Genomic DNA, 25,405 nt, shown 5'->3' with positions numbered 1-25,405 from the left:
TACTGTTACTACTGTTACTACTGTCACTACTGTTACTACTGCTACTACTGCTACTGTTACTACTGTTACTACTGTCACTACTGTCACTACTGTTACTACTGTTACTACTGCTACTGTTACTACTGTCACTACTGCTACTACTGTTACTACTGCTACTGTTACTACTGCTACTACTGTTACTACTGCTACTGTTACTACTGTTACTACTGTTACTACTGTTACTACTGTCACTACTGTTACTACTGTTACTACTGCTACTGTTACTACTGTTACTACTGTTACTACTGTCACTACTGTCACTACTGCTACTACTGCTACTGTTACTACTGTTACTACTGTCACTACTGTCACTACTGTTACTACTGTTACTACTGCTACTGTTACTACTGTTACTACTGTTACTACTGTCACTACTGTTACTCTAATACTACTGTTACCGTTACTACTGTTACTACTGTTATTGTTACTTCTCTTACTGTTACTACTTTTACAACTGTTACTACTGTGACTACTGCTACTACTGTTACTGTTGTTACTGCTACTACTGTTACAACTGTTACTACTCTGTTACTACTGTTACTGTCATGTCACATGTCCAATTCATGTTTAAATCACCTTTCCTATTTTTTACAATAGACCAAAAAAACAGTTGTTTAAATTGCACTGTCACATGATTTCAGGATTGTCCATGTAAATAAATAAACACAGATTTTAGACACAGACACAGTTCACGTCCTTTTAATCAAAACCATCAGCTCAAAGGAATTTTGTTCACTGTATTTTTCTAGGAACTTTAATTTTAATTTCCTTTAAAAAAAAACAAAAAAAAAAACAAAACATGAGGAGGCAGGTGGCAACAGTGGCTCAGTTGGTAGAGCGTTTCTCCACTGATCCAAAGGTTGGTGGTTCAAATCTCACTCTTGACATAAACGTCATTGGTCTGGAGGTCAGATCCCACAGATGAATGTTGTTGTGTCCTTGGGCAAAACACTTAACCTCAGTGTCTGTGGACCCTACAGGCTGCACTGAATCTCGTCCATGTCAGTTTCGTTTTCGTTCCCAGGAGTGATCTTCCCTGGAGCTGTGGTCTTGAGAGGGGCAGACATAGACGGGTAAATCTGAAAATAAGTCTTATGTTTGGGACGTGTTTTTGGGGAGTCCGCCCCCCGCCTGGAGGAGTCCGCCCCCCGCCTGGAGGAGTCCGCCCCCCGCCTGGAGGAGTCTGCCCCCCGCCTGGAGCGCAGCAGGGGGCGGATCCAAGCACAGGCCAATTAACACAACCGCATTTTGACTTTGAGAAAGACACAAAACATCAGATTCTGCTGTGGATTCTGGGAACAGCATTGAAGAAAATAGGACGAGTGTATTTGATTTAAACAGGACGCCCAAAGAGCTTTACATCTACAACAAACGGGTCAAATGCAACGTTAAATGGACAATATCTCAAAAACTCATCTCATTTTAAATCAGAACATCCATTTCAAAACTATTTTAAGGTCTACGAAATGATTCATGTTCATATTTTTTTGTTTATTGTTGAGTTTTTAACACTTTTGTCCATTTAAAATCCAGTATTTTTAACTTTGAATTGCTCTCTTTTAGACTTTTGGTATAGATTTTTATTGATAATTTTACACAGATGGGGCGTTAAAACAAAGGTCATTTTACAGGGACGGGCCGATACCGATATCTGATATTTGACCTGCTGCTTTGGCCGATAAGTGATGTTTGCAGATACAGATATTTAGTTTAATCTGTTCAAAAACGACACTCAGAAAATGGGGCGTTAGTTTGTTTTTTTAGTCCTAATTTTGATTTCTTCCCCGTTTCCCCTTTAAGACGTCTCAATTCCACCTGTGATTTTTCTACTTCTAAAAACGTACTTTTAAAACCCAAAATAGTCACGATCTTCCCCCAAAAAATGACTTTACACCAAGAGTAAGACGGGTTTGTAAGTTGACGTCTGAAGCTGACGTTTGGAAATGAGAAAAGGTGTAATCCTCGCCGCGCTCGTGTAAATTTGTTATGAAAATCATTCTCCTTGTCAGATTAGTGATCCCCGTGAGAGGAGCAGATCTGGTTTGATGCGTTAGCGTTAGCGTGCGGTGATTATACGGCGAGACCACACTCACATTCACAGCACGGTCTGGACGTCGGCCTGTCGTCCCTCTCGTGTTTTTCTCATTTGTTGCCGTAGAAACCCCGCGGTCAGCTGCTCAAACGCTTTGTGTCTCTCAGACTGACCAGAAAATTGGCTGTCAGATTGTTTAACACAGCACGTCTATAATCTCACCCACGACTGTTTGCATCGCACACTTTACACGCCAAACACGCCAAACACGCCGGGTTCTGCCGCTCCAGAGGGAAAAACAGACGGCCTCGTGTTCAGGAGCGGTGGCAGAGTGGTTAGCATGAGCGCTGGCAGAGTGGTTAGCATAAGCGCTGGCAGAGTGGTTAGCATGAGCGCTGGCAGAGTGGTTAGCATGAGCGCTGGCAGAGTGGTTAAGTCGTACTGGAGTATATGTCGTACCGGAGTATAAGTCACACTGGAGTATAAGTCGTACAGGAGTATAAGTCGTTCCGGAGTATAAGTCGTACCGGAGTATAAGTCGCACCGGAGTATAAGTCGCTCCGGAGTATAAGTCGCACTGGAGTATGTCGCACCGGAGTATAAGTCGCACCGGAGTATAAGTCGCACTGGAGTATGTCGCACCGGAGTATAAGTCGCACCGGAGTATAAGTCGCACCGGAGTATAAGTCGCTCCGGAGTATAAGTCGCACTGGAGTATGTCGCTCTGGAGTATAAGTCGCACTGGAGTATGTCGCTCTGGAGTATAAGTCGCACTGAAGTATAAGTCGTACAGGAGTATAAGTCGTTCCGGAGTATAAGTCGTACCGGAGTATAAGTCGCACCGGAGTATAAGTCGCTCCGGAGTATAAGTCGCACTGGAGTATGTCGCACCGGAGTATAAGTCGCACCGGAGTATAAGTCGCACCGGAGTATAAGTCGCTCCGGAGTATAAGTCGCACTGGAGTATGTCGCTCTGGAGTATAAGTCGCACTGAAGTATAAGTCGCACTGGAGTATAAGTCGCACTGGAGTATAAGTCGCTCTGGAGTATAAGTCGCACTGGAGTATAAGTCGCACTGGAGTATAAGTCGCACTGGAGTATAAGTCGCTCTGGAGTATAAATCGCACCGGAGTATAATTCGCAAACAAACATATATTTCACATAGAAGTCTCATCTGAATATAAGCCACACCCCAAACTATGTCAAAAAGTGTGACTAAGTCCAAAAAATACAGTATGGGGCACGAGATTATTATTACTTTTTTAAAATTTTGCTTGTTTATTGCTATGTAAAAATTCAAACAAAACTCTGTCTTTACACTGAGTAGGCTTGCATCTCCACAAACCTGACTCTATCTGGCCTGCTTGTCTCCATGGAAACGTTCTTTCTTTCTGTTTCTTTCTGAGGATGATGTAAACGACCACGGCCCTGTCCAGATCCTCCAGACAGGTGAGCGACAGGTGAATGACTGAAGGGAATATTTACAGAATTTACAGATACAGCAAATAAAAACATAAAAACAATCATAAATCATCATGTCTCATAGTGACGTCTGTGGACCAGGCCCAGAGGACAGAGGACAGGACTCCTCTTTTATTCACCAAGGCTCCTCCCACAAGTCAATTCACACAAAAATACAAGTTTTCTACACAAAACTAAACTTAACACTGACAAAAATATGGAAAAATTCACAAAAATCCACTTTATATTATGGCCGTGTCTCTGTGGCTGAAGCTCAACAGGACGAATAATAATATAATCTGATCCGTTTAACCGTTGAGTCGTTCCTTCACGTTGTCTCCAGTTAGCGCTCGCTGCTACGTTGCTAATAAGTTGCTAAAGTACAAGCTCTGTGCTGTTTGAAAACATTCCAGTGAAATGCATTGTGGGGGACGCATTAATGTCTGCAGAACATTCTAGAAACCTGGGAGTCCCTAGTTCTACCATAGACACACATGCAGCGTAGCATCAGTAGCAGTGCGGTCACCTGACACACTCCGTTGATGCACATGTCCGGGGCGTCGTCCCGACAGCGCGTCCCGTCCAGCACTTTGGGGGCCAGCTCCACAGTGAGGGTCCCGCCTTTGGCCCGGCAGCGGAGGGCGCAGGGGGCGGAGGGGTCGTAGGGCGCCGCCACCCACTCGTGCGACACGCCGTCGAGCTTCACGTCGTTGTGGGCCGAGCACTGCTGAGCGCGGAAATCACCCGCCTCTAGAGGGCAGTCCTGAGACCAGCAACGGGACGAGAGAGAGAAAATGAGACGTTTAGAGAAGAAAGACTTTACGGACGTGTTTGGATTAGTTTATCAGCTCAAACTTCAGTCTCAAATGTTTAAAAATACAAATAAACTGTGCTTGTGTCTCTAGAGTTCTCATCTAAGGAAACTGGAGTGTCCAATGGGAGCAGACGTCACTATGTTTTTGCTTTTCTGAATCGTAAAATTGCGCAAAGTCAAATACACAGACAAATACTCATCGTTTTCAGAAGAGGAACGTTCTTGTTTCCACAGACTCTTGCACAAATTGAATTATCCTCGTGTCTGTTCTATGACAAATATCCTGGACCCAACCCGACCTGAATCACCGCTGTCCTTTGGCCCGTAGCAGACGATGAGGTGTCCCCATTAACATCCACAGACGCCCCCCTCCCTCAGACACTCGTGCGGAGGAGAAACATTATGTCAGTTTGGAAGTTTTCTCCCCGACAAAACCCACAATGTCGATGAAACGTTCTGCACCGACAAAGACTGAACTTTGAGAGAGTAAATGTGAGAAAATGTTAATAAGAAAAGTGTATAAAGTGTGTGGTGAGGGGTTTTACAGACAAAAACAGAGAGAATAATGTAAAAAATAAAGATGATACTTCACAGATTTCATTTTTTGTGGGTTATTTTTAGAACGTGACCCCCAAGATAAACAAGAGACCAGTGAAGTGAACAAAAATAAACTCAAAATAAATCCAGACCTGTTTAGATTTGAGATGGTTTAAAATATCATTTAGTGTTTTGTCCTGGTTTTGTTCCAATTATTTGTGATTATTTATGTTTTGATTTGTGTGATTTTAACGTCTTTCTTATTCTGTAAAACACTTTGAATTATGTTGTGTACGAATCGTCCGATACAAATAAACTTCACAAACTCATTCATAAACCAGAGCAAACATCTGCCCCACAGACGCCGCTGGTCACTTTGTTTTCAGCCCTGACCAGACCCAAAGAGCCAATCAGGAGCGAGGATGCTGAAGTTAACGCCCCTTCCCGCCCACATACATATAACTAATTGTTTTGGGGTAAATATCGTCTAATCCAGTTGAACTTACATTGTACTTCTAAGCAGATGTATATAACTTTTACTATTTAAACAACTTTAATTATTTAGCAGAAGAGTCAGTGTAATACCGATGTGAGCCAGGCGGGGGCAGTGAGCTCGAGTTCTCAATGGAAAACTAATTCGATATTTGCTGAGCTTCACCGCAGCTGTTCTATTCATAGACGACACACTGGGGGTGTTCTACACGCCTCTCTACGGGCAGAATGTTCAGCGGTTATCGTGGAGGCGCAACGCACACATTAGCAAACGCCGACAAAACGAAATAGATTTAAACAGCTCATTTTTTGGAGCCTGTGGTCGGTCTGAGCTCATGGTCCTGTTTAAGAGTCTGATTTTACACAAAAAGATGAAAGTGACTGACTGAAAATGTTTTGCTAATGCTAATGCTAATGCTAATGCTAATGCTAATGCTAATGCTAGCTTGTGACAGTAATGTGATTTGAGAGTGACTTGTTTCATCTGTTGTCGTTCAGATAAATCAGTTCTTTCTGGTCAGATTGTGTTCAAACAAAACTCAGATTAAAGTCTAACAGAGCCTCAGACAGAGCAGTGCCTCCTGTTAGCATCACACGCACAGGGAACATTGATGACATCAGCTGCACAGTATCAATACTCCAATAATCCACGCAGTTAAACCACCACTGTAGTTTTCTGGTCTCGTAAATATGTTAAAGCTGCATTGTGGAACTTCTCTGGTGGCAGTCATCTCCATGGAGATGTTACTGCTTATGCCAAGGTGCTGGTCAGCTCTGTGGAGGGGCAAGCGTGTGATTATAATAAGGTTTTTTTGAGCCATGTCCTATGTCTTTTGAGTCGTGTCCTAAGCAGAGTCGAGTGAGTCGTGTCCTCAGATGTTGTTGTTGTTGTTGTTGTTGTAGTTGTTGTTGTTGTTGTTGTTGTTGTTGTTGTAGTTGTTGTAGTTGTTGTTGTTGTTGTTGTAGTAGTTGTTGTTGTTGTTGTAGTTGTTGTTGTTGTAGTTGTTGTTGTTGTTTTTGTCTTCTCTTCGGTGCTTTATTACATTTGTGTTCTCTCCTCATCCACCACCTCCTTCTGCACCACCTCCTGCTGCTCCCTGTGTTTTTACTCCACCATTTACACCCTCAGCTCATATAATTCCGCTTCAAATGTCCAAACTCATGACCATAACGCCGCGCGGTTTCCCGTAAAGACGCAGTGATGAAGCTGTGGTCAAACACGAGCGGCCATTTTGATTCCCGCTGTGGTCATTTCCACCGTTTTATCACCGAGTTGAGTCGGACTTTCACACGTTTGTCAATGATCCCCGTGAAATAAAACCCTGACCCAGTTTATGTTTCCACGTAAAGACCCCGTGAGTGCGTAACCACGGTCTGAGCGCCGCGGGGTCACGGCGGCGTGTGAAAGCAGCAGACTCACCGCGGTGCTGCAGGTTCTGTACCGAATGTTCCTCCCGTCACAGTTTCTGCAAAATAAAACAACATTTGATGAGTTAAATACGTTTGAGCAGAAGTGGAAGAGTTTAAACAGATTTGGACCAAAACGTAAAAGAAAAAGCTCGGAAATGATGTATAAATAAGATGCAAAACAGTTTTTATATCACGTGTTGTGTATTAAAGGTGTAACGTGGAACTTTTCTGGAAAGAGGGAAGAGGGAGGAGCTTCTACCAACTGTTTTTCTTGTTATTCCTTTGCCTAAAATGTTCCATAGTAGACAGATGTTGTAAATACATGTGTTTTTATTGTGAAAATGATGGATAAATGTCACTCTGACCAGGCTCGCCTCTCCACTGATCTGAGCTGTGACTTGTCCTGGTTAAAGATAGACGAGTGTAGTGATGGACTGTAGATATAAATGGACGTAGCTGAACGTCTGAGTCACACTTTATTATGAGTCTGTCACATCTACAAACATCAAAATACGACGTTCCACCTTGTGATGTCATCAAGCTCTGAAGGGGGAGCGACTTAACACAGAGAGCGAAGAGGCGGAGCTCAAAAACAAAACTGAAACTTGTGAAACATGTTAATACTTTGTTTTGGGCGAATATGTAATTTTCAAAACAATAAAAGGAAACATAGATCTAAATATGTGAAGTGTCACAGTTAAAACAACAGAAGAAGTAAATACTTCCTCTTTAATACGACATAGAAGTAAATACCTCCTCTTTAATACAACATAGAAGTAAATACCTCCTCTTTAATACGACATAGAAGTAAATACCTCCTCTTTAATACAACATAGAAGTAAATACCTCCTCTTTAATACAACAGAGAAGTAAATACCTCCTCTTTAATACAACAGAGAAGTAAATACCTCCTCTTTAATACGACATAGAAGTAAATACCTCCTCTTTAATACAACATAGAAGTAAATACCTCCTCTTTAATACAACATAGAAGTAAATACCTCCTCTTTAATACGACATAGAAGTAAATACCTCCTCTTTAATACAACATAGAAGTAAATACCTCCTCTTTAATACAACAGAGAAGTAAATACCTCCTCTTTAATACGACATAGAAGTAAATACCTCCTCTTTAATACGACATAGAAGTAAATACCTCCTCTTTAATACAACATAGAAGTAAATACCTCCTCTTTAATACAACATAGAAGTAAATACCTCCTCTTTAATACGACATAGAAGTAAATACCTCCTCTTTAATACGACATAGAAGTAAATACCTCCTCTTTAATACGACATAGAAGTAAATACCTCCTCTTTAATACGACATAGAAGTAAATACCTCCTCTTTAATACGACATAGAAGTAAATACCTCCTCTTTAATACGACATAGAAGTAAATACCTCCTCTTTAATACGACATAGAAGTAAATACCTCCTCTTTAATACGACATAGAAGTAAATACCTCCTCTTTAATACGACATAGAAGTAAATACCTCCTCTTTAATACCCCAAAGAAGTAAATACCTCCTCTTTAATACCCCGTAGAAGTAAATACCTCCTCTTTAATACGACATAGAAGTAAATACCTCCTCTTTAATACGACATAGAAGTAAATACCTCCTCTTTAATACAACAGAGAAGTAAATACCTCCTCTTTAATACGACATAGAAGTAAATACCTCCTCTTTAATACGACATAGAAGTAAATACCTCCTCTTTAATACGACATAGAAGTAAATACCTCCTCTTTAATACGACATAGAAGTAAATACCTCCTCTTTAATACCCCAAAGAAGTAAATACTTCCTCTTTAATACGACATAGAAGTAAATACCTCCTCTTTAATACAACATAGAAGTAAATACCTCCTCTTTAATACGACATAGAAGTAAATACCTCCTCTTTAATACAACATAGAAGTAAATACCTCCTCTTTAATACAACAGAGAAGTAAATACCTCCTCTTTAATACAACAGAGAAGTAAATACCTCCTCTTTAATACGACATAGAAGTAAATACCTCCTCTTTAATACAACATAGAAGTAAATACCTCCTCTTTAATACAACATAGAAGTAAATACCTCCTCTTTAATACGACATAGAAGTAAATACCTCCTCTTTAATACAACATAGAAGTAAATACCTCCTCTTTAATACAACAGAGAAGTAAATACCTCCTCTTTAATACGACATAGAAGTAAATACCTCCTCTTTAATACGACATAGAAGTAAATACCTCCTCTTTAATACAACATAGAAGTAAATACCTCCTCTTTAATACAACATAGAAGTAAATACCTCCTCTTTAATACGACATAGAAGTAAATACCTCCTCTTTAATACGACATAGAAGTAAATACCTCCTCTTTAATACGACATAGAAGTAAATACCTCCTCTTTAATACGACATAGAAGTAAATACCTCCTCTTTAATACGACATAGAAGTAAATACCTCCTCTTTAATACGACATAGAAGTAAATACCTCCTCTTTAATACGACATAGAAGTAAATACCTCCTCTTTAATACCCCAAAGAAGTAAATACCTCCTCTTTAATACCCCGTAGAAGTAAATACCTCCTCTTTAATACCCCAAAGAAGTAAATACCTCCTCTTTAATACCCCGTAGAAGTAAATACCTCCTCTTTAATACGACATAGAAGTAAATACCTCCTCTTTAATACGACATAGAAGTAAATACCTCCTCTTTAATACGACATAGAAGTAAATACCTCCTCTTTAATACAACAGAGAAGTAAATACCTCCTCTTTAATACGACATAGAAGTAAATACCTCCTCTTTAATACGACATAGAAGTAAATACCTCCTCTTTAATACGACATAGAAGTAAATACCTCCTCTTTAATACGACATAGAAGTAAATACCTCCTCTTTAATACGACATAGAAGTAAATACCTCCTCTTTAATACCCCAAAGAAGTAAATACCTCCTCTTTAATACCCCGTAGAAGTAAATACCTCCTCTTTAATACGACATAGAAGTAAATACCTCCTCTTTAATACAACATAGAAGTAAATACCTCCTCTTTAATACAACATAGAAGTAAATACCTCCTCTTTAATACCCCGTAGAAGTAAATACCTCCTCTTAATATTCAGAACCTTCTCCTGTGTCTGTGTGGTGTAGATCTGTGTTTAAAAGTCTCTGGACAGACTTTCTTCTGTATCACAACTTCATCAGATCGATTTTTAAAATGTCATGTTCTTGATGTGGGAGCGCGGGGGCGGCCATTTTAGGACGGAGTAAAAACAGAGACTGTTTGGGGACGTTTGGCCTTTAGGAGATAATATGTTTTTAGTAAAAGTATCGACGTGTGGAGCAGGAGACAGAGCGAAACACCACCATGAACTTTATGTCTGTATCTATAGAGAAAAAGAGAAAGAGAGAAAGAAACAAGGAAAGAGGAGAGATAGAGAGGGAGATTTGTATTAAAGAGGAGGTATTTACTTCTTTGGGGTATTAACTGCTAGCACATTATTTAGATCCCCATGTTAGCTTGTATTGTAAGAGTTTCACTTTCGTTTTTGTGGCTCTGAGTCCAAAGCCCCGCCCCCTTCACGGCGCTATCACATCACAATCAGCGTTAATGAAACTACTGCACATCACACCAGGTTTGTGAAGCTGTAGTGTGTTGTTTTGTGTCATGTTTTTGTATATTTATGGAGGATTGTCGTGTGGGAGCGTGGGTGACGTAGGCTTGTGGGCGGAGCCTCGTACAGAATCTCACAGCTAAACATAAGGAGGGTTTGAATCGGGCTATAACCTCTCCATGGAGCCATCGCAGAAAAGTTACATAGTGCACGTTTAGCTGCCAATCTAACAAACAAAAAGTGTCATTTAAAGGTTTGCTCTGTGAAAAAGTCAATTATTTCATTTTCAGGTTGAGGAAATCCCATCGTCAGAACGGAATCGCAGCCTCCTCCCGCCTCCTCCAGCCTCCTCTCACCTCCTCCGGCCTCCTCCTGCCTCCTCTCACCTCCTTCTGCCTCCTCCTGCCTCCTCCAGCCTCCTCCAGCCTCCTCCAGCCTCCTCCTGCCTCCTCTCACCTCCTTCTGCCTCCTCCTGCCTCCTCCAGCCTCCTCCAGCCTCCTCCCGCCTCCTCCCACCTCCTCCTGCCTCCTCCAGCCTCCTCCTGCCTCCTCCCACCTCCTCCTGCCTCCTCCAGCCTCCTCCTGCCTCCTCTCACCTCCTCCCACCTCCTCCTGCTCCCTCGTGTCCCCCGTGAGATCTATAATTCTGTCCTTACACGGCCGAGGGGACGATGGGAAAACTCAAATATTAATCAAAAACTGACAGAGTCCACCTGCCGCGAGCTCCTGTGTGTGTGTGTGTGTGTGTGTGTGCGCACCTGTCTGCAGCTCCACCAAATGTCAAACAAGTGAAGCTGAAACACGGCACAGGCTTCAGTGTGTGTGTGTGTGTGTGTGGGGGGGGGGGGGTGGGTGTGTGTGTGTGTGCGCTAAGTGCTAACTGCTAATTGCCCCTGAGGCTGTGCCGTTACATCACAGATAAGTGGAGAGTCCATTTTGTCGTGTAAAACATGGCGCTCTGTGATCAGCGCTAAAAGGAAAAAGGAGACGAGTTTATATTAATGAGACACATAATGCACACACACACACACACACACCCCCACACACACCCACACACACACACACACACACACACACACACACACACCCACACACACACACACACACACCCACACACACACCCCCACACACACACACACACACACACCCCACACACACACACACACCGGCTCCAGCGTGGGCAGCCATTTAGAAACAAGGCGGTTATCCTCAAAATGTTAAACACCAATTCAGAAAATAAACAAAACAAAAAAACACTGATAAAAACAACAAAAACACGAGGACTGAGGTAAAACTTAAAGAGGAGGTGTTACACAAAATGGACTTTTTGTACCTTTGTCTCATGTTCTAACTCTGCTCCTCGTCAAAATCACGTGTGCAGAGGTTTTAGAGTCGTCCATGCATGTTTGAGTCATCTAGAGATCTCTCCCGGGCCCTATTCAAACCCTCCTGTACGAGGCTCCGCCCACAAGCCTACGTCACCCACGCTCCCACACGACAATCCTCCATAAATATACAAAAACATGACACAAAACAACACACTACAGCTTCACAAACCTGGTGTGATGTGCAGTAGTTTCATTAACGCTGATTGTGATGTGATAGCGCCGTGAAGGGGGCGGGGCTTTGGACTCAGAGCCACAAAAACGAAAGTGAAACTGATAAAACATGTTAATACTTTGTTTTGGGTGAATTTAGCATTTAATACCCCAGAGAAGTAAATACCTCCTCTTTAATACGACATAGAAGTAAAAAAGTCTCTCACTCATAACATTGCAGTCATAAACTAGCATTAGCATTAGCATTAGCCAACAGTTTTTCCGCTAAATCTAAAAAACCTTCATGTTCCGTTGGATTTGTTTTGGTCTAAACTTTCTAAAACCGTTCTGGTTATTGTCAAATCAAAAAGTGCAGATTAAAGTGGTCACGTCTCGACACTTTCGCCCGATAAACCCCCGACCCCGGCTCCTTAAAGGGACAGACGCCGACTGTGTGCTCATATAAGGACAGAACAGTAGGACGTGAATGGACAGACTGGCACTGTGACGGGCAGGGGCACAGGGGCGGGCACAGGGGCGGGCACAGGGGCGGGCACAGGGGCGGGCACAGGGGCGGGCACAGGGGCGGGCACACGCTACGTCCAAAACCAACGGAGGAGCAGGCGGTCCGAGGCCCCGCCCACATGAAACCAGGTCTGGAGAGTTTCACACGACTGTACGACAAAACGAACAGGACACTGACCAAAGAGCAGACAGAGATTTGAAGTGAAATGAACAAACTGAAATGAAAAAAGTCATAAAATGTGTTAAAGCGACAGTAACTTTGGAGAGAACATGACTCCACTGAGAGAGAACGTCTCCATGGAGATAGTTTCATGCTTTACTGTGGAATATTACAGCCAAAGGAACAGCATTTCCATGGAAACAGGCAGGAGCAGGTCGTCCTCCAGGACACATATGATCAGAGACTATTTTATGTTAAACTGTGTCCCCTCTGTCCTCTCTGTGTCCCCTCTGTGTCCCCCCTCTGTCCTCTCTGTCCTCTCTCTGTCTCTGCTGCTTCAGACTCATTCTGGTCTTAAATGTTCGTATTAACCCTCTACATGATCCTGGGGTTTTTATTTCACTATTGTGTCTGTAAATCAAGATCTGAACATTAATAACAGACAAATCAGGTCCTTCTGTCCCCGAGAGAAAGAGAAAGAGAGAGAGAGAGAGAGAGAGAGAGAGAGAGACAGACAAGAAGAGAGAGAGAGACAGAGAGACAGAGAGACAGAGACAGACAAGAAGAGAGAGAGAGAGAGACAAGGAGAGAGAGAAAAGGAGAGAGAGACAAGGAGAGAAAGAAAGAAAGAAAGAGAGACAGAGAGAAAGGCAAGGAGAGAGACAGAGAGAGAGAGAGAGAGAGAGAGAGAGACAAGGAGAGAGAGACAGAAAAGGAGAGACAGAGAGAGAGAAGAGAGACAGACAAGGAGAGAGACAAGGAGAGAGAGAGACAAGGAGAGAGAGAGAGAGACAGACAAGGAGAGAGAGACAGAGAGAGAGAGAGAGAGAGAGACAAGGATAGAGAGAGAGACAGGGAGAGACAGAGAAAGAGAGAGACAAGGAGAGAGACAGAGAGAAAGAGAGAGAGACAAGGAGAGAGACAGAGAGAAGGAGAGAGAGACAGAGAGACAGACAAGGAGAGAGAGACAGAGAGAGAGAGAGAGAGAGACAAGGATAGAGAGAGAGACAGGGAGAGACAGAGAAAGAGAGAGACAAGGAGAGAGACAGAGAGAAAGAGAGAGAGACAAGGAGAGAGACAGAGAGAAGGAGAGAGAGACAGAGAGACAGACAAGGAGAGAGAGACAGAGAGAAAGAAAGAGAGACAAGGAGAGAGACAGAGAGAGAGAGAGACAGACAAGGAGAGAGAGAGAGAGACAAGGAGAGAGAGAGAGAGAGAGCGACAAGGATAGAGAGAGAGACAGGGAGAGACAGAGAAAGAGAGAGACAAGGAGAGAGAAAGAGAGAGAGACAAGGAGAGAGACAGAGAGAAGGAGAGAGAGACAGAGAGAGAGAGAGAGAGAGCGACAAGGATAGAGAGAGAGACAGGGAGAGACAGAGAAAGAGAGAGACAAGGAGAGAGAAAGAGAGAGAGACAAGGAGAGAGACAGAGAGAAGGAGAGAGAGACAGAGAGACAGACAAGGAGAGAGAGACAGAGAGAAAGAAGCCAGGAAGGCTGAGGAGTGTGAGTCTCCTGTCGTTGGACCGCACCCTCTGGTTCCTCTTCTTACACAGAGGGACCACCACCCGGTCTGTCAGTCCAGTCCTGTCCCCGACCTCCACGCGACGTCACAGAGACGTGTCCGATAAGACCCACGACATTCAGAGACTTAAGATTCTCAGGACAGATCTGATCCACAGAGGAGCTTGAACCTCCTCAGAGACGTCAGGTGATGGATGAGTCTCTGCTTCTTCCTCTGAAGACGTGACAGCGCGATTGAGAAGATCCTCAAATTATTCCTCCCGCCGTCCGACCGCGTCCTCAGTCGAGACGCCTCAGACCTGATCCGCCTGCGTAACGTTTGTTGTGTAACATTTGAGGCGGAGCTCCGGGTCAGAGACTAAACATCTGGACTTTGAACCAATCAGACGATCGATCTCTTCCAGATGTTTTTGCTCTTGATTCTCACTGATCAAAGTTTGAACCGTGCGTTTAGCGAACTGCTCATCAGACGTAAACGCACGGGAGCGCGGCGGTTAGCACAGGTCAGCGCGGGTTAGCTCAGCAGACAGAACACTATTTACCGGCTCATCACGGCGCGGGAGTAATTAGCATAAATAAACCAGGAAATGAGCGCGGAAAGCTAATGGCTAACGGGACAGAAGTACATCGCATTTTCAGCGTAATTAATGTTGTAAAGTGGATTCCGTGGACGAGTCTCTGAGGACGTGCCGCGATCTGGCTCTGGATTAAAGAAACGAGCAACGAAACCTGTTCATTAAGTAAAAAAATGATTTGCATTTGACCTTTTTGAGCGTCTTCCTGTTCGGGGTCACCGAGGTGGTACAGGGAAACTCCAAACTACTGCATAATGAAGTACAAGTACTGTTTTTGAGGCTGGAACATCATTATAACGTGGCTTCAGTCTCAGGAGAGTCCGTTTCGCACCTTTAATACAAACTCGTCTACGTTTCGGTGCCAGCTCATGCATTCCTAGCGCCCTCTGTTGGCTCGTTATAGCCGCAGTTCATAAATTACCTGAAGCCGTGACGCAGGAAACACAACGACCCGGGCGACCACACGAGTTTGAATCTGATGTACCACAGAAACCTCAAATTTTAAGCCCCTCCAGCTACAATTACCCCGGCGCATTTCTGGACGGCGTTTTGACCGGTGCGGACGAGGAAGTGACATCGCTCTGTCAGACTCCCTCGTTAAAACCCACAGTGAGTGACGTGGGGCCGGCGCTCGTCTAACTGTGGACTCCGGCCCCAGGTTCTATGTATATTTCAGAGCCGCTGTCAGAATCTGTGCGTGCGACTCTCCTGAAAACACACGCCAAAGATAAATCTGTGTGTTACTCTCCTGGACAGAGCGCCTCAGTGTGTGGAGCGCCCGATTTGAGAGATTATATTTAACAAATGTAAATATCACCCACAGCTTCAGCTCCAAATGAAGCTCAACGAGGCCGGAGCAGGTACAGACGAGTGTCATAGCAACCAAAGAGCCAATAGCAACGCTGTCAATCAAACCTGTTGCTAACGCTAACAGGAGCGACCTCGGGGAAAGAAGGACCTGATTTGTCTGTTATTAATGTTCAGATCTTGATCGTATCTTGATTTATACGCTAACACCTTGCTAATATATTGCTAACACGTTGCTATCACCTTGCTAACACCTTACTATAGAAACAAACTGTAAAGACGTGAACGACAAGAGTGAAATAAAAAGGATCATGTAGAGGGTTAATACGAACATTTAAGACCAAAATGAGTCTGAAGCAGCAGAGACAGAGAGAGAGGGGGCGCTGTTTAAAAAAAACCCAAACAAACTCAAAATAACAAAAAACAAAAAAAAAACAAAAAAAAACCCTCAAAATAAAAAAACAATAAATAAATGAAATCAAAATAACAAAAAAAAAACCCCTCAAAATAATGGAAAAAAAAACACAAAAAAATCAAAATAACAAATAATAAATAAATGAACTCAATACAACTTAAAAAACAAAAACAAAAAAAACTTAAAATAACAAAAATCAACACAAAAAACTCAAAATAACTGAAAAAAACCCAAAACAAAATAAAAATAAATAAATAAATGAATTCAAAATGACCTAAAAAAAAAAAAAACTGGAAATAACAAAAAATAAAAAATAAAAATAAAAATGAACTCAAAATTATGGAAGCCCGTTTCCGCCATGAAAAAAAAAATAAAAGCCCCACAGAAAGTCGAAATTACGAGTTTTAAACTCGTAATTATGAGTTTAAAACTCGTAATTACGAGTTTAAAACTCGTAATTAGGACTTTTAAAACTACTAATTATGAGTTTAAAACTCGTAATTATGAGTTTTAAAGTCTTAATTGAGCTTGTAGCACACTGCAACTGAGTGTACAGAGCAGAGGAGACAGGAGGAGGACTGTTATGTTTATCACCTACATACTTTTAAAAAATGAATAAATTAAGCTCCAGTAAAGTTTCTGGCGTCTTGAACAAATCAGTGGGCCCTGAGTGCTGTTCTGACCACTCATGAGCTGTGCTCTGTGTCTGTGAGCGCTCGTTTTCCTGGTCTGAGCAGAGTGCCAGCTGGTCACAACCCCGCTGGTTTATTGAGGAAATTATTAAAATACCAAATTCATTTAATCAAAATTGATAAGGTTCACTTTTTGTAAATGTTACATTCCCAAAATTACGAGTTATAAACTCATAATTCATACTTTTAAAAGTCCTAATTACGAGTTTTAAACTCATAATTAGTAGTTTTAAAAGTCCTAATTACGAGTTTTAAACTCGTAATTACGAGTTTTAAACTCATAATTACGAGTTTTAAACTCATAATTACGAGTTTAAAACTCGTAATTTCGACTTTCTGTGGGGCTTTTATTTTTTTTTTCATGGCGGAAACGGGCTTCCATACAAAATAACTTAAAAAATGAGAAAAAACATGTGTGATGTGTCTGTTATTAATGTTCATATCTTGATTTACAGACACAATAGTGAAATAAAAACCCCAGGATCATGTAGAGGGTTAATACGAACATTTAAGACCAGAATGAGTCTGAAGCAGCAGAGACAGAGAGAGGACAGGAAGTGCGACATGATCACTTCCTGTTTATAACGCGGCAGCTAGCAGGTTAGCGATGTCCATTTATATAAACAGTCTGTGGTTTTATAAAGACACAGACGACATCAAATATATGAAGTAAAATATATGAAAGGAGAAAAAAAATACTGTGTTGTGTTGGCTCACCCAGAGTCCAGGCAGCGTCGCAGAGAGTACGAAGCCCCGCCCCCACAGGTACGAGAACAGTCGCTCCAGGAACCCCAGGCGTCCCACCCACCGTCCCGGGACGAGGCCGCGTCCAACACGTCCGAGCGTGTGAACCTGGAGACCTGCAGAGGGACAACACACGTCTGTATTAGGTCAGGAAACAAGAACTGGACACGGACTGACCACAGAAAACCAGCTTCAAAAGGTCCACAGAACAACCACCTCATGACATCACAAGGTGCAACAGAGCGTTTTGTGTGAATGAAACAAAACACAACTCCAGGTCTGTTTTTGTAAATACAGTTTAACATTATGATTTCAAAATGTGACCTCTGACCTCACACGTTTTCTTATTTAAACATAATTCTGATGACCTCATTTTGGGGACAGACTCAGTGTTGCCATGGAAACAGTCGCACAAACAGGTACAACTCAGGCTAAAGAGAAAGTAAACCTTGAGGAACATCAACACAGGTCTGAAGAAGAACAGCAGAGATAGTCCTGCTTTAGTCCTGGTTTAGTCCTGGTTTAGTCCTGGTTTAGTCCTGGTTTAGTCCTGGTTTACTCCTGGTTTAGTCCTGGTTTAGTCCTGGTTCAGTCCTGGTTTAGTCCTGGTTTACTCCTGGTTTAGTCCTGGTTTAGACCTGGTTTAGTCCTGGTTTAGTCCTGGTTTACTCCTGGTTTAGTCCTGGTTTAGTCCTGGTTCAGTCCTGGTTTAGTCCTGGTTTAGTCCTGGTTTAGACCTGGTTTAGTCCTGGTTTAGTCCTGGTTTAGTCCTGGTTCAGTCCTGGTTCAGTCCTGGTTTAGTCCTGGTTTAGACCTGGTTTAGTCCTGGTTTAGACCTGGTTTAGTCCTGGTTTAGTCCTGGTTTAGTCCTGGTTCAGTCCTGGTTTAGTCCTGGTTCAGTCCTGGTTCAGTCCTGGTTTAGTCCTGGTTTAGTCCTGGTTTAGTCCTGGTTTAGTCCTGGTTTAGACCTGGTTTAGTCCTGGTTTAGTCCTGGTTTAGTCCTGGTTTAGTCCTGGTTCAGTCCTGGTTTAGTTCTGGTTTAGTCCTGGTTTAGTCCTAGTTTAGTTCTGGTTTAGACCTGGTTTAGTCCTGGTTTAGTTCTGGTTTAGTCCTGGTTTAGTCCTAGTTTAGTTCTGGTTTAGACCTGGTTTAGTCCTGGTTTAGTCCTGGTTTAGTTCTGGTTTAGTTCTGGTTTAGTCCTGGTTTAGTCCTAGTTTAGTCCTGGTTCAGTTCTGGTTTAGACCCGGTTTAGACCTGGTTTAGACATGGTTTAGTCCTGGTTTAGACCTGGTTTAGTTCTGGTTTAGTCCTTGTTATTGTGGGAGTTTTAGTTTTTCTTTTCTGATCATAAAAACCTTCAGAATCTCAAACTTGATCATGTGTCACATCCACAGAGTCTTAGTGGGACCATGTCACTCTGTGTCTCCATCTGTCTGACGGGACGTCCCACTGAGCCCCACCCCCCTCCACCCCCTCCACCCCCTCCACCCCCTCCACCCCCGTCACCAAACCCTGTTCAGGAGCCAAGGGACTGAAAACTCCTGAAAATCCAACTTTCAAACTCACAACTTCTGACAACTTAAGATTTTTATTCTTAATGTTTTTACTTTTGCATAATCACGACCTGCAGACAGAACTTTATATTTGTATGTTTTTCTTTACTTTGTGTTATGTCTTGTGTTTTATATCGATACTCTGCACTGACGTCCTGCTGGGGGTGTTCTACATGTATGTCTGTGGCGGAACGTTCAGCAGTTGCCACGGTGACACGATGCACATGAGCAAACGCCGCCAAAAAGTTTTAAAATGGTCTAAAAAAACTCAAGAGAAAATTCCAAAAGTGACAAAGAGCTCATGTTCAGGAGGCTGAGGCTGAGGATGACTGAAAAAATGTTGGCTAATGCTAATGCTAATGCTAATGCTAGCTTGTGACAGTAATGTGATTTGAGAGGGACTTGTTTCATCTGTTGTCGTTCAGATAAATCAGGTCTTTCTGGTCAGATTGTGGTAAAACAAAACTCAGATTAAAGTCTAACATCCTCAGACAGAGCAGTGCCTCCTGCTAGCACCAAACCCTCATAGAACATTGATGACATCAGCTGCACAGTATCAATACTCCAATAATCCACACAGTTAAACCACTACTGTAGTTTTCTGGTCTTGTAAATATGTTAAAGCTGCACTGTGGAAATTCTCTGTTGGCAGTCGTCTCCATGGAGATGTTACTGCTTATGCTAAGGTGCTGGTCAGCTCTGTGGAGGGGCAAGCCTGTGGTTATAACAGTGCATGATATTCCAGTTTTTTTGAGCCATAATGAAATAAATGCTGTGGGTCAATGTCATTCCAGGGACAAGAAGCTCACACGTCCCAGAGCAGAAAAGTTCCACAGTGCAGCTTTACAGTGAACTCTGAGTCTGTGTTGGCGCCTCGGGGTCCGGCTCCTGCGGCGCTGCATAAATCGCTGATACAGAAGTATGCGGCGGCTAAACACTGAGCGGTCCAGTCGGGTCAGTCTCTGGACAGTCTCTCCTCGGGGCGGCTGTTATTGCTGCAGGTCTGTGCTGCCGCGGCAACAAAAGCTGCTGTTATCCCATTAGCTTAGCGCTAACGTGGCTAATGCCCATGATTGAGAGGGTTTTATGTGCAGAGGAGTGAGAGGGACGCGTGCCCACGCCAGGGCCCACGCCAGGGCCCACGCCAGGGCCCACGCCAGGGCCCACGCCAGGGCCCACGCCAGGGCCCACGCCAGGGCCCACGCCAGGGCCCACGCCAGGGCCCAAAGATACCAGCCTGTGTGTGAGTTTATACGACTTTAACAGAATCACAGTAAACACACACGGGAATGTTCCAAAATATAGAATTAAACCTGCACATTATCTCCATGGAGACAGTGAAGCTCCAAAGGCAAAGTTTTGTCTTCAAACTTTAAATAGGGTTTGAAATATTAACATTAGGTCTGTGTGACAGTGTGATGTGTTTGGACCAGTTCAACTGACGACCTGAGGGCCAATAAACACTGGTCTGAGGGCCACATTTGGCCCCCGGGCCACAGTTTGGACACTCCTGCTCTAGAATGTTCTGACACTTCAGTGTTACAGACTTCAGGTGTGTCCCCCACAATGCATTTCACCGGGATGTTTTCAAACACCGCAGCGTTCACTGCTAAGCCAACACTTTGCTAACACTTTGCTAGCACGTCGCTAACATGTTGCTAACAGGAAACAATAGGAATGAATGTGATACAATGGATTTGGTCATGGACTTTTTTTTTCTCTTTTAATTAGAGACACAAACTGTAAAGACGAGAACGACACAAGAGTGAAATAAACAGGATCATGTAGAGGGTTAATATGAACATTTAAGACCAGAATGAGTCTGAAGCAGAGACAGAGAGAGGACAGAGTTTATACACAGAAAGTGAATTGGCGCCAGAGTCGATGGAGCAGGAAGTGCACCACGATCACTTCCTGTTTGTAGCGCGGCGCTAGCAGGTTAGCTCTGTGCATTTCTATAAACTGTCTGTACAGTCTGTTCCTCCTGTGCGGCTGATGTTTATTCATCCTGTGTTAGCAGCACAGAGAGCGGGGCATCGATCCAGTCCCTGTGCTGTGCTCCAAACGAGGAGGAGGAGGAGGAGGAGAAGAGGAGGAGCAGGGGGAGCAGGGGGAGAGGGGAGCACCGCAGCCCAAGGTCAAGTGCGGACGGCGGCCTGAAATCAAATCTGCCAGGCATGTAAGAAATGTTAATTCTGGTGAAGCTCATAAATAAGAGAGAGAGGAGTCACACAGAGCAGTTTATTATGAGTCTGTCACATCTCCAGAGCTCGAAACGCTCTGCTCCACCTCGTGATGTCATCAAGGGGGAGTTAGTGCGTCCATGATCACTGCGCGGCGCTAGCAGGTTAGCTACGTCCATTTATATAAACAGACTATGGTAAAAATACATGTGTTTATTGTCTGGGTGTTTGTTTTGTGATAAATGTACAACAGATTTAACGTTTAATGCCAGACTGTGGAACATTTCAGGCCAAAGGAATTACATAAACGTTCCACATCGTGCCATTTTAAAGCGGTTACATCAGAGTCAGTGAGTTACAGTCAAACACGGTTTTAAACACATTCAGGGCTAAATGAATAAAAGCTCCGAGTGTCTGTAAAGACTCGAGGACAAACGAAAAACTGACAAAACTCAAACCAAACGAGTTCAGTTTCAACAGTCAAGGTTCATCTGGCCATGAATTTAATGTCACAGTAACACATTCTGAAGTTCGATATATCGCTGAAGTAAATATACACGATAAACGATAATATTGAAACTCATTTTTGCCACTGACGCAACAACCAAGAGCAGATTTAAATCACAAAACTATTATAAATCTACAATATTGTTCAAAATCATCACAAACAGCAGAATGAAACACTTTAGTCGTTAGTTTGAGTCTAGAATGAGTCAGAAAAGTTATTTATTCAAACCTTTTACGCCTTAAATCTGATCATGTGTCAAACTCAAAGCCCATGGGCCAAATGTGGCTCCCCAAGTCATTTTATGTGGCCCTCAACAAGATGAATTAAAAGGTGTGACTGTCTTAAAATGAATGAAATACGCAGTTACACACACATATTTTTACATCTATAAGAAATAAATACACACAGAGTGTCCATTTTGCTGATGTGGCCCTCAGTGAAAATGTGTTTGACCCTGAAATAGAGAAAAAATAAACAAAAATGTCCCAGTAGAGCAAAGAAAAAGTAACACAGTTTACACGGACACAGGGTCGAACTGGAAAATCTGCTGAATCAGAGCAAATATCAAATATAAACTGATGTAAAAAGAGTAAAATCGGTCGATATCAGGTACTGCAGATACTTAAAGTCAAAGTATCAGAACTGACACAGACTTTATATAAATGCACAGAGCGAACCTGCTCGCTGCTATACAAACAGGAAGTGATCATGGGCGCACTTCCTGTTCCATTGATTCTCGTCATTTTGGTCTTAAATGTTCATATTAACCTGCACTACATGATCCTGGGGTTCTTTTTTTTCTTTTTTTTTTTTTTTTTTTTAGTTAATTTGAGTTTATTTATTTAAGCCATTTTTATTTTATTTTATTTATTTATTTATTTATTTATTTATTTATTTATTTATTTATTTATTTATTTTTATTTTTATTTTAAAGTTTAGGTTTAAAGTTTACTTTCTTTATTTATTTTTTTAATAATGTTTTTTGTGTTATTTTTAGGTTTTGTTTTTTTTAAGTTATTTTTATTATGCATTTTTTTCTTATTTTGAGGGTTTTCTTTTCTTTTTTTGTTTTTTTGAGTTTTTTTTTGTTTTGTTTTTTGTTTTTTTTAGTTTATTTTTAGTTTTTTGAGTTTATTTTTAGTTTTTTTGAGGGTTTTTTTTTTGTTTATTTTGGTTTTTTTGAGTTTATTTTTTGTTTATTTTTTGTTTTTTTGAATTTATTTTTTGTTCTTTGAGTTTATTTTTTGTTTTTTTAGTTTATTTTTTTTTTTAGTTTATTTTTTGTTTTTGTTTTTTTTATTTTATTTTTTGTTTTTTTTTAGTTTATTTATTTTATTTTTTTTCAGTTTATTTTTTGTTTTTTTCAGTTTATTTTTTGTTTTTTTTGGGTGTCCTCTCTCTGTACCTGCTGCTGTCCGACTCGTCATTTTGGTCTTAAATCAAGACATGAACATGAATAATCCGGCGCCTTCTTCCTCCGACGTCGCTGCCTCCAGGTTTACACACAAAATCCAACCCTAAATGTTCCACTTTTGAGTTTTTTCAGTCCTTTTTCTCACTTAAACTCGTCGTTACACATTTGAGCTCGTTCATTTGGTGAAGTGACGTGAGGAGCCAGTAAAAACACTCGAGTCTCTAGCTCCTCTTTCCCGCGTCCTCTCGAGCGTCTGTCCCTCGCTCTCACACAGCTCCGCTCTCACTCCGCCGCCGTCTCCGTCTGAGGTGACATCACGACCCCGGGGGGAGACACTTTTCCTATTTTTGGGGACGGCGAGGCAGAAAAAAAACCCTGTGAGTTTCCGTCCGGCCCCGTCTGCGGCGTGGGCGCTTTCATCTGGGCTTTTAGCGGGAGATAAGGTGCAGCGGGGTCAAAGGTCATGGGCACTAACGCAGATACAGTAGACGGCTAAAAGGGAGCGCGGGGGGAGGGACGGGCGCACACAAAATAAAAATAAAATAAAAGACAAAATAAAAGACAAAATAAACGTCACAAAACCAAAGGTGCTGGATCTGAGCTTTTCAAACTGTGGGGGTTTATGAGGAGACGAGAGGCGGATATTGAGGGTCGTGTTTGGGGAGATAGTGCCTCAGAGGATGGAGCAGTCGCCCAGTAACCAGAAGGTGGCTGGTTAGAGTCCAGCACTGCACTGTGAGCGTGAGAGTGAATGTGTGAATGTTACTGGAGTTAAACACACAGAGGATTAAAACGAACGACTGCACTTGGAAAAACTTGTAACAAAATCCCTGCAAGTATTATTATTCTGATGTTTATTTTTATTATTTTTTATGTTCATGTTTATTCATTTAATGTATTTAAATTTTATTATTTTTATGTATTTTTTATGTTCATGTTTATTTATTTTATTTAAATTGTTTATGTATTTTTTTAATTTAATATTTTTATTTATTTATTTTTATTTTGTATGTATTTTTATGTGTAAGTTTATTTATTTAATTTGTATTTATTTATTTAATGTATTTTTTACGTACATGTTTATTTTTATTATTATCTTGATCAGGATTATCTAGAGTAAAAATAATAAAAACACATTCATCTCAGAGACAAACCTGCTCCTCGTTTTAATGTTTTAAATGTTTTTTTTTGTGTTTGTTTTGTTTGTTTTTTGTTTATATTGTTGTTTGTTTTAAAGCCTGTGTCTCTGTAGAAATAAAGAGAAATATGAATGAAATTAAATAAATGACACTGAGGCTCCTCCCACAGGGCGGAGTTTGACCTGTTCTTGTTCTTATTGTGAGAGTCGCCTCTCCACAGATATGACCTGTAACTGGGCCTCTGCTCTTCCTCCCTCTCTTTTCTTTCTCTCTCCTGCTCTTCTTTCCCTCCCTCTCGTCTTTCTCTCCTCTGCTTCCTGTCTCTCCTCCTCTTTCCTCCTCTCCTCATCTCTCCTCCATCTCTCTACAAAGCTCAAAATGCGACGTTCCACCTTGTGATGTCATCAAGTGGGAGTTTTCACATTAACAGCTCCTTTTACTGTGAGATCTGTGAGGATTTCCACGTCTGAAATGATCCAGATGATTCTATAAATGAAGGTGTGTGGAGTTTAAAAACACAGTGGAGCACTTCCTGTATCACCACATGATGACATCACAAGGTGGAACAGAGTGTTTTCAGTCTGAGAGAAGAAAAACTCTAAATCTGCAGAGTTTGTGTGTTAAACAAGAACAGATCAGAGAATAGATCTTGTCGCCCAGAGTCAAATCCAGAGGACAAATGTCTCTGGAGGGACATTAAAGTGTCCCCCCTGACAGTTCCACACATTTCAGTCGAGTTTAAGTCGTGTTTTTGCTCCAGCTCCTCAGGTCGGTGTCTCCAGACTCACAGTGACGTCCTGATCACAGACAGAATGTTCTGATTTCCCAAACCATCTCAGTGTGACTCTGAAGTGCTGTACGTTTGCGATTTGTTTTCTCCCCGACAAAACCCACAATGTCGATGAAACGTTCTGCACCGACAAAGACGCCTACGAAGGTTTGAACTTTGAGAGAGTTTAAACGAGAGAGAAATGTGAGAAAATGTTAACGCCTGTGTGAGAAAAGTGTATAAAGTGTGTGGTGAGGGGATTTACAGACAAAAACAGAGAGAATAATGTAAAAAATAAAGCTGATACACAGATTTCGACTGTTGTGGGTTATTTTTAGAACAAAACCCCCAAGATAAACCAGGGACCAGTGTATACAGTTAAAGAAAGCTATGCTAGCAAACACACACATTCATACAACACTGTGCACAGACAGTGTCTTGCTCAAGGACACAACAAC

The 25,405-nt window shown here is 42.0% G+C and overlaps 1 protein-coding gene across 1 annotated transcript in view; it reads right to left on the bottom strand.

Annotated features, from left to right (window-relative positions):
• The window catches only part of adamtsl3 (ADAMTS-like 3), a 185,272-nt gene that overhangs the window by 85,097 nt on the left and 74,770 nt on the right, over positions 1-25,405 (bottom strand). Inside the window, exons 3-5 of the mRNA XM_055232542.1 lie at positions 17,355-17,497; positions 6,796-6,841; positions 4,059-4,295 (exon numbers count right to left, since the gene is read on the bottom strand). Coding sequence (XP_055088517.1) covers positions 4,059-4,295; positions 6,796-6,841; positions 17,355-17,497 — 426 coding nt within the window. The remainder of the gene's footprint in view (positions 1-4,058; positions 4,296-6,795; positions 6,842-17,354; positions 17,498-25,405) is intronic.

This window comes from Periophthalmus magnuspinnatus, chromosome 3 (genome assembly GCF_009829125.3).
Source record: "Periophthalmus magnuspinnatus isolate fPerMag1 chromosome 3, fPerMag1.2.pri, whole genome shotgun sequence".
NCBI lineage: Eukaryota > Metazoa > Chordata > Actinopteri > Gobiiformes > Gobiidae > Periophthalmus > Periophthalmus magnuspinnatus.
The sequence above is the reverse complement of the archived record's forward strand: the minus strand, read 5'-3'. Positions and strand labels throughout refer to the sequence as shown.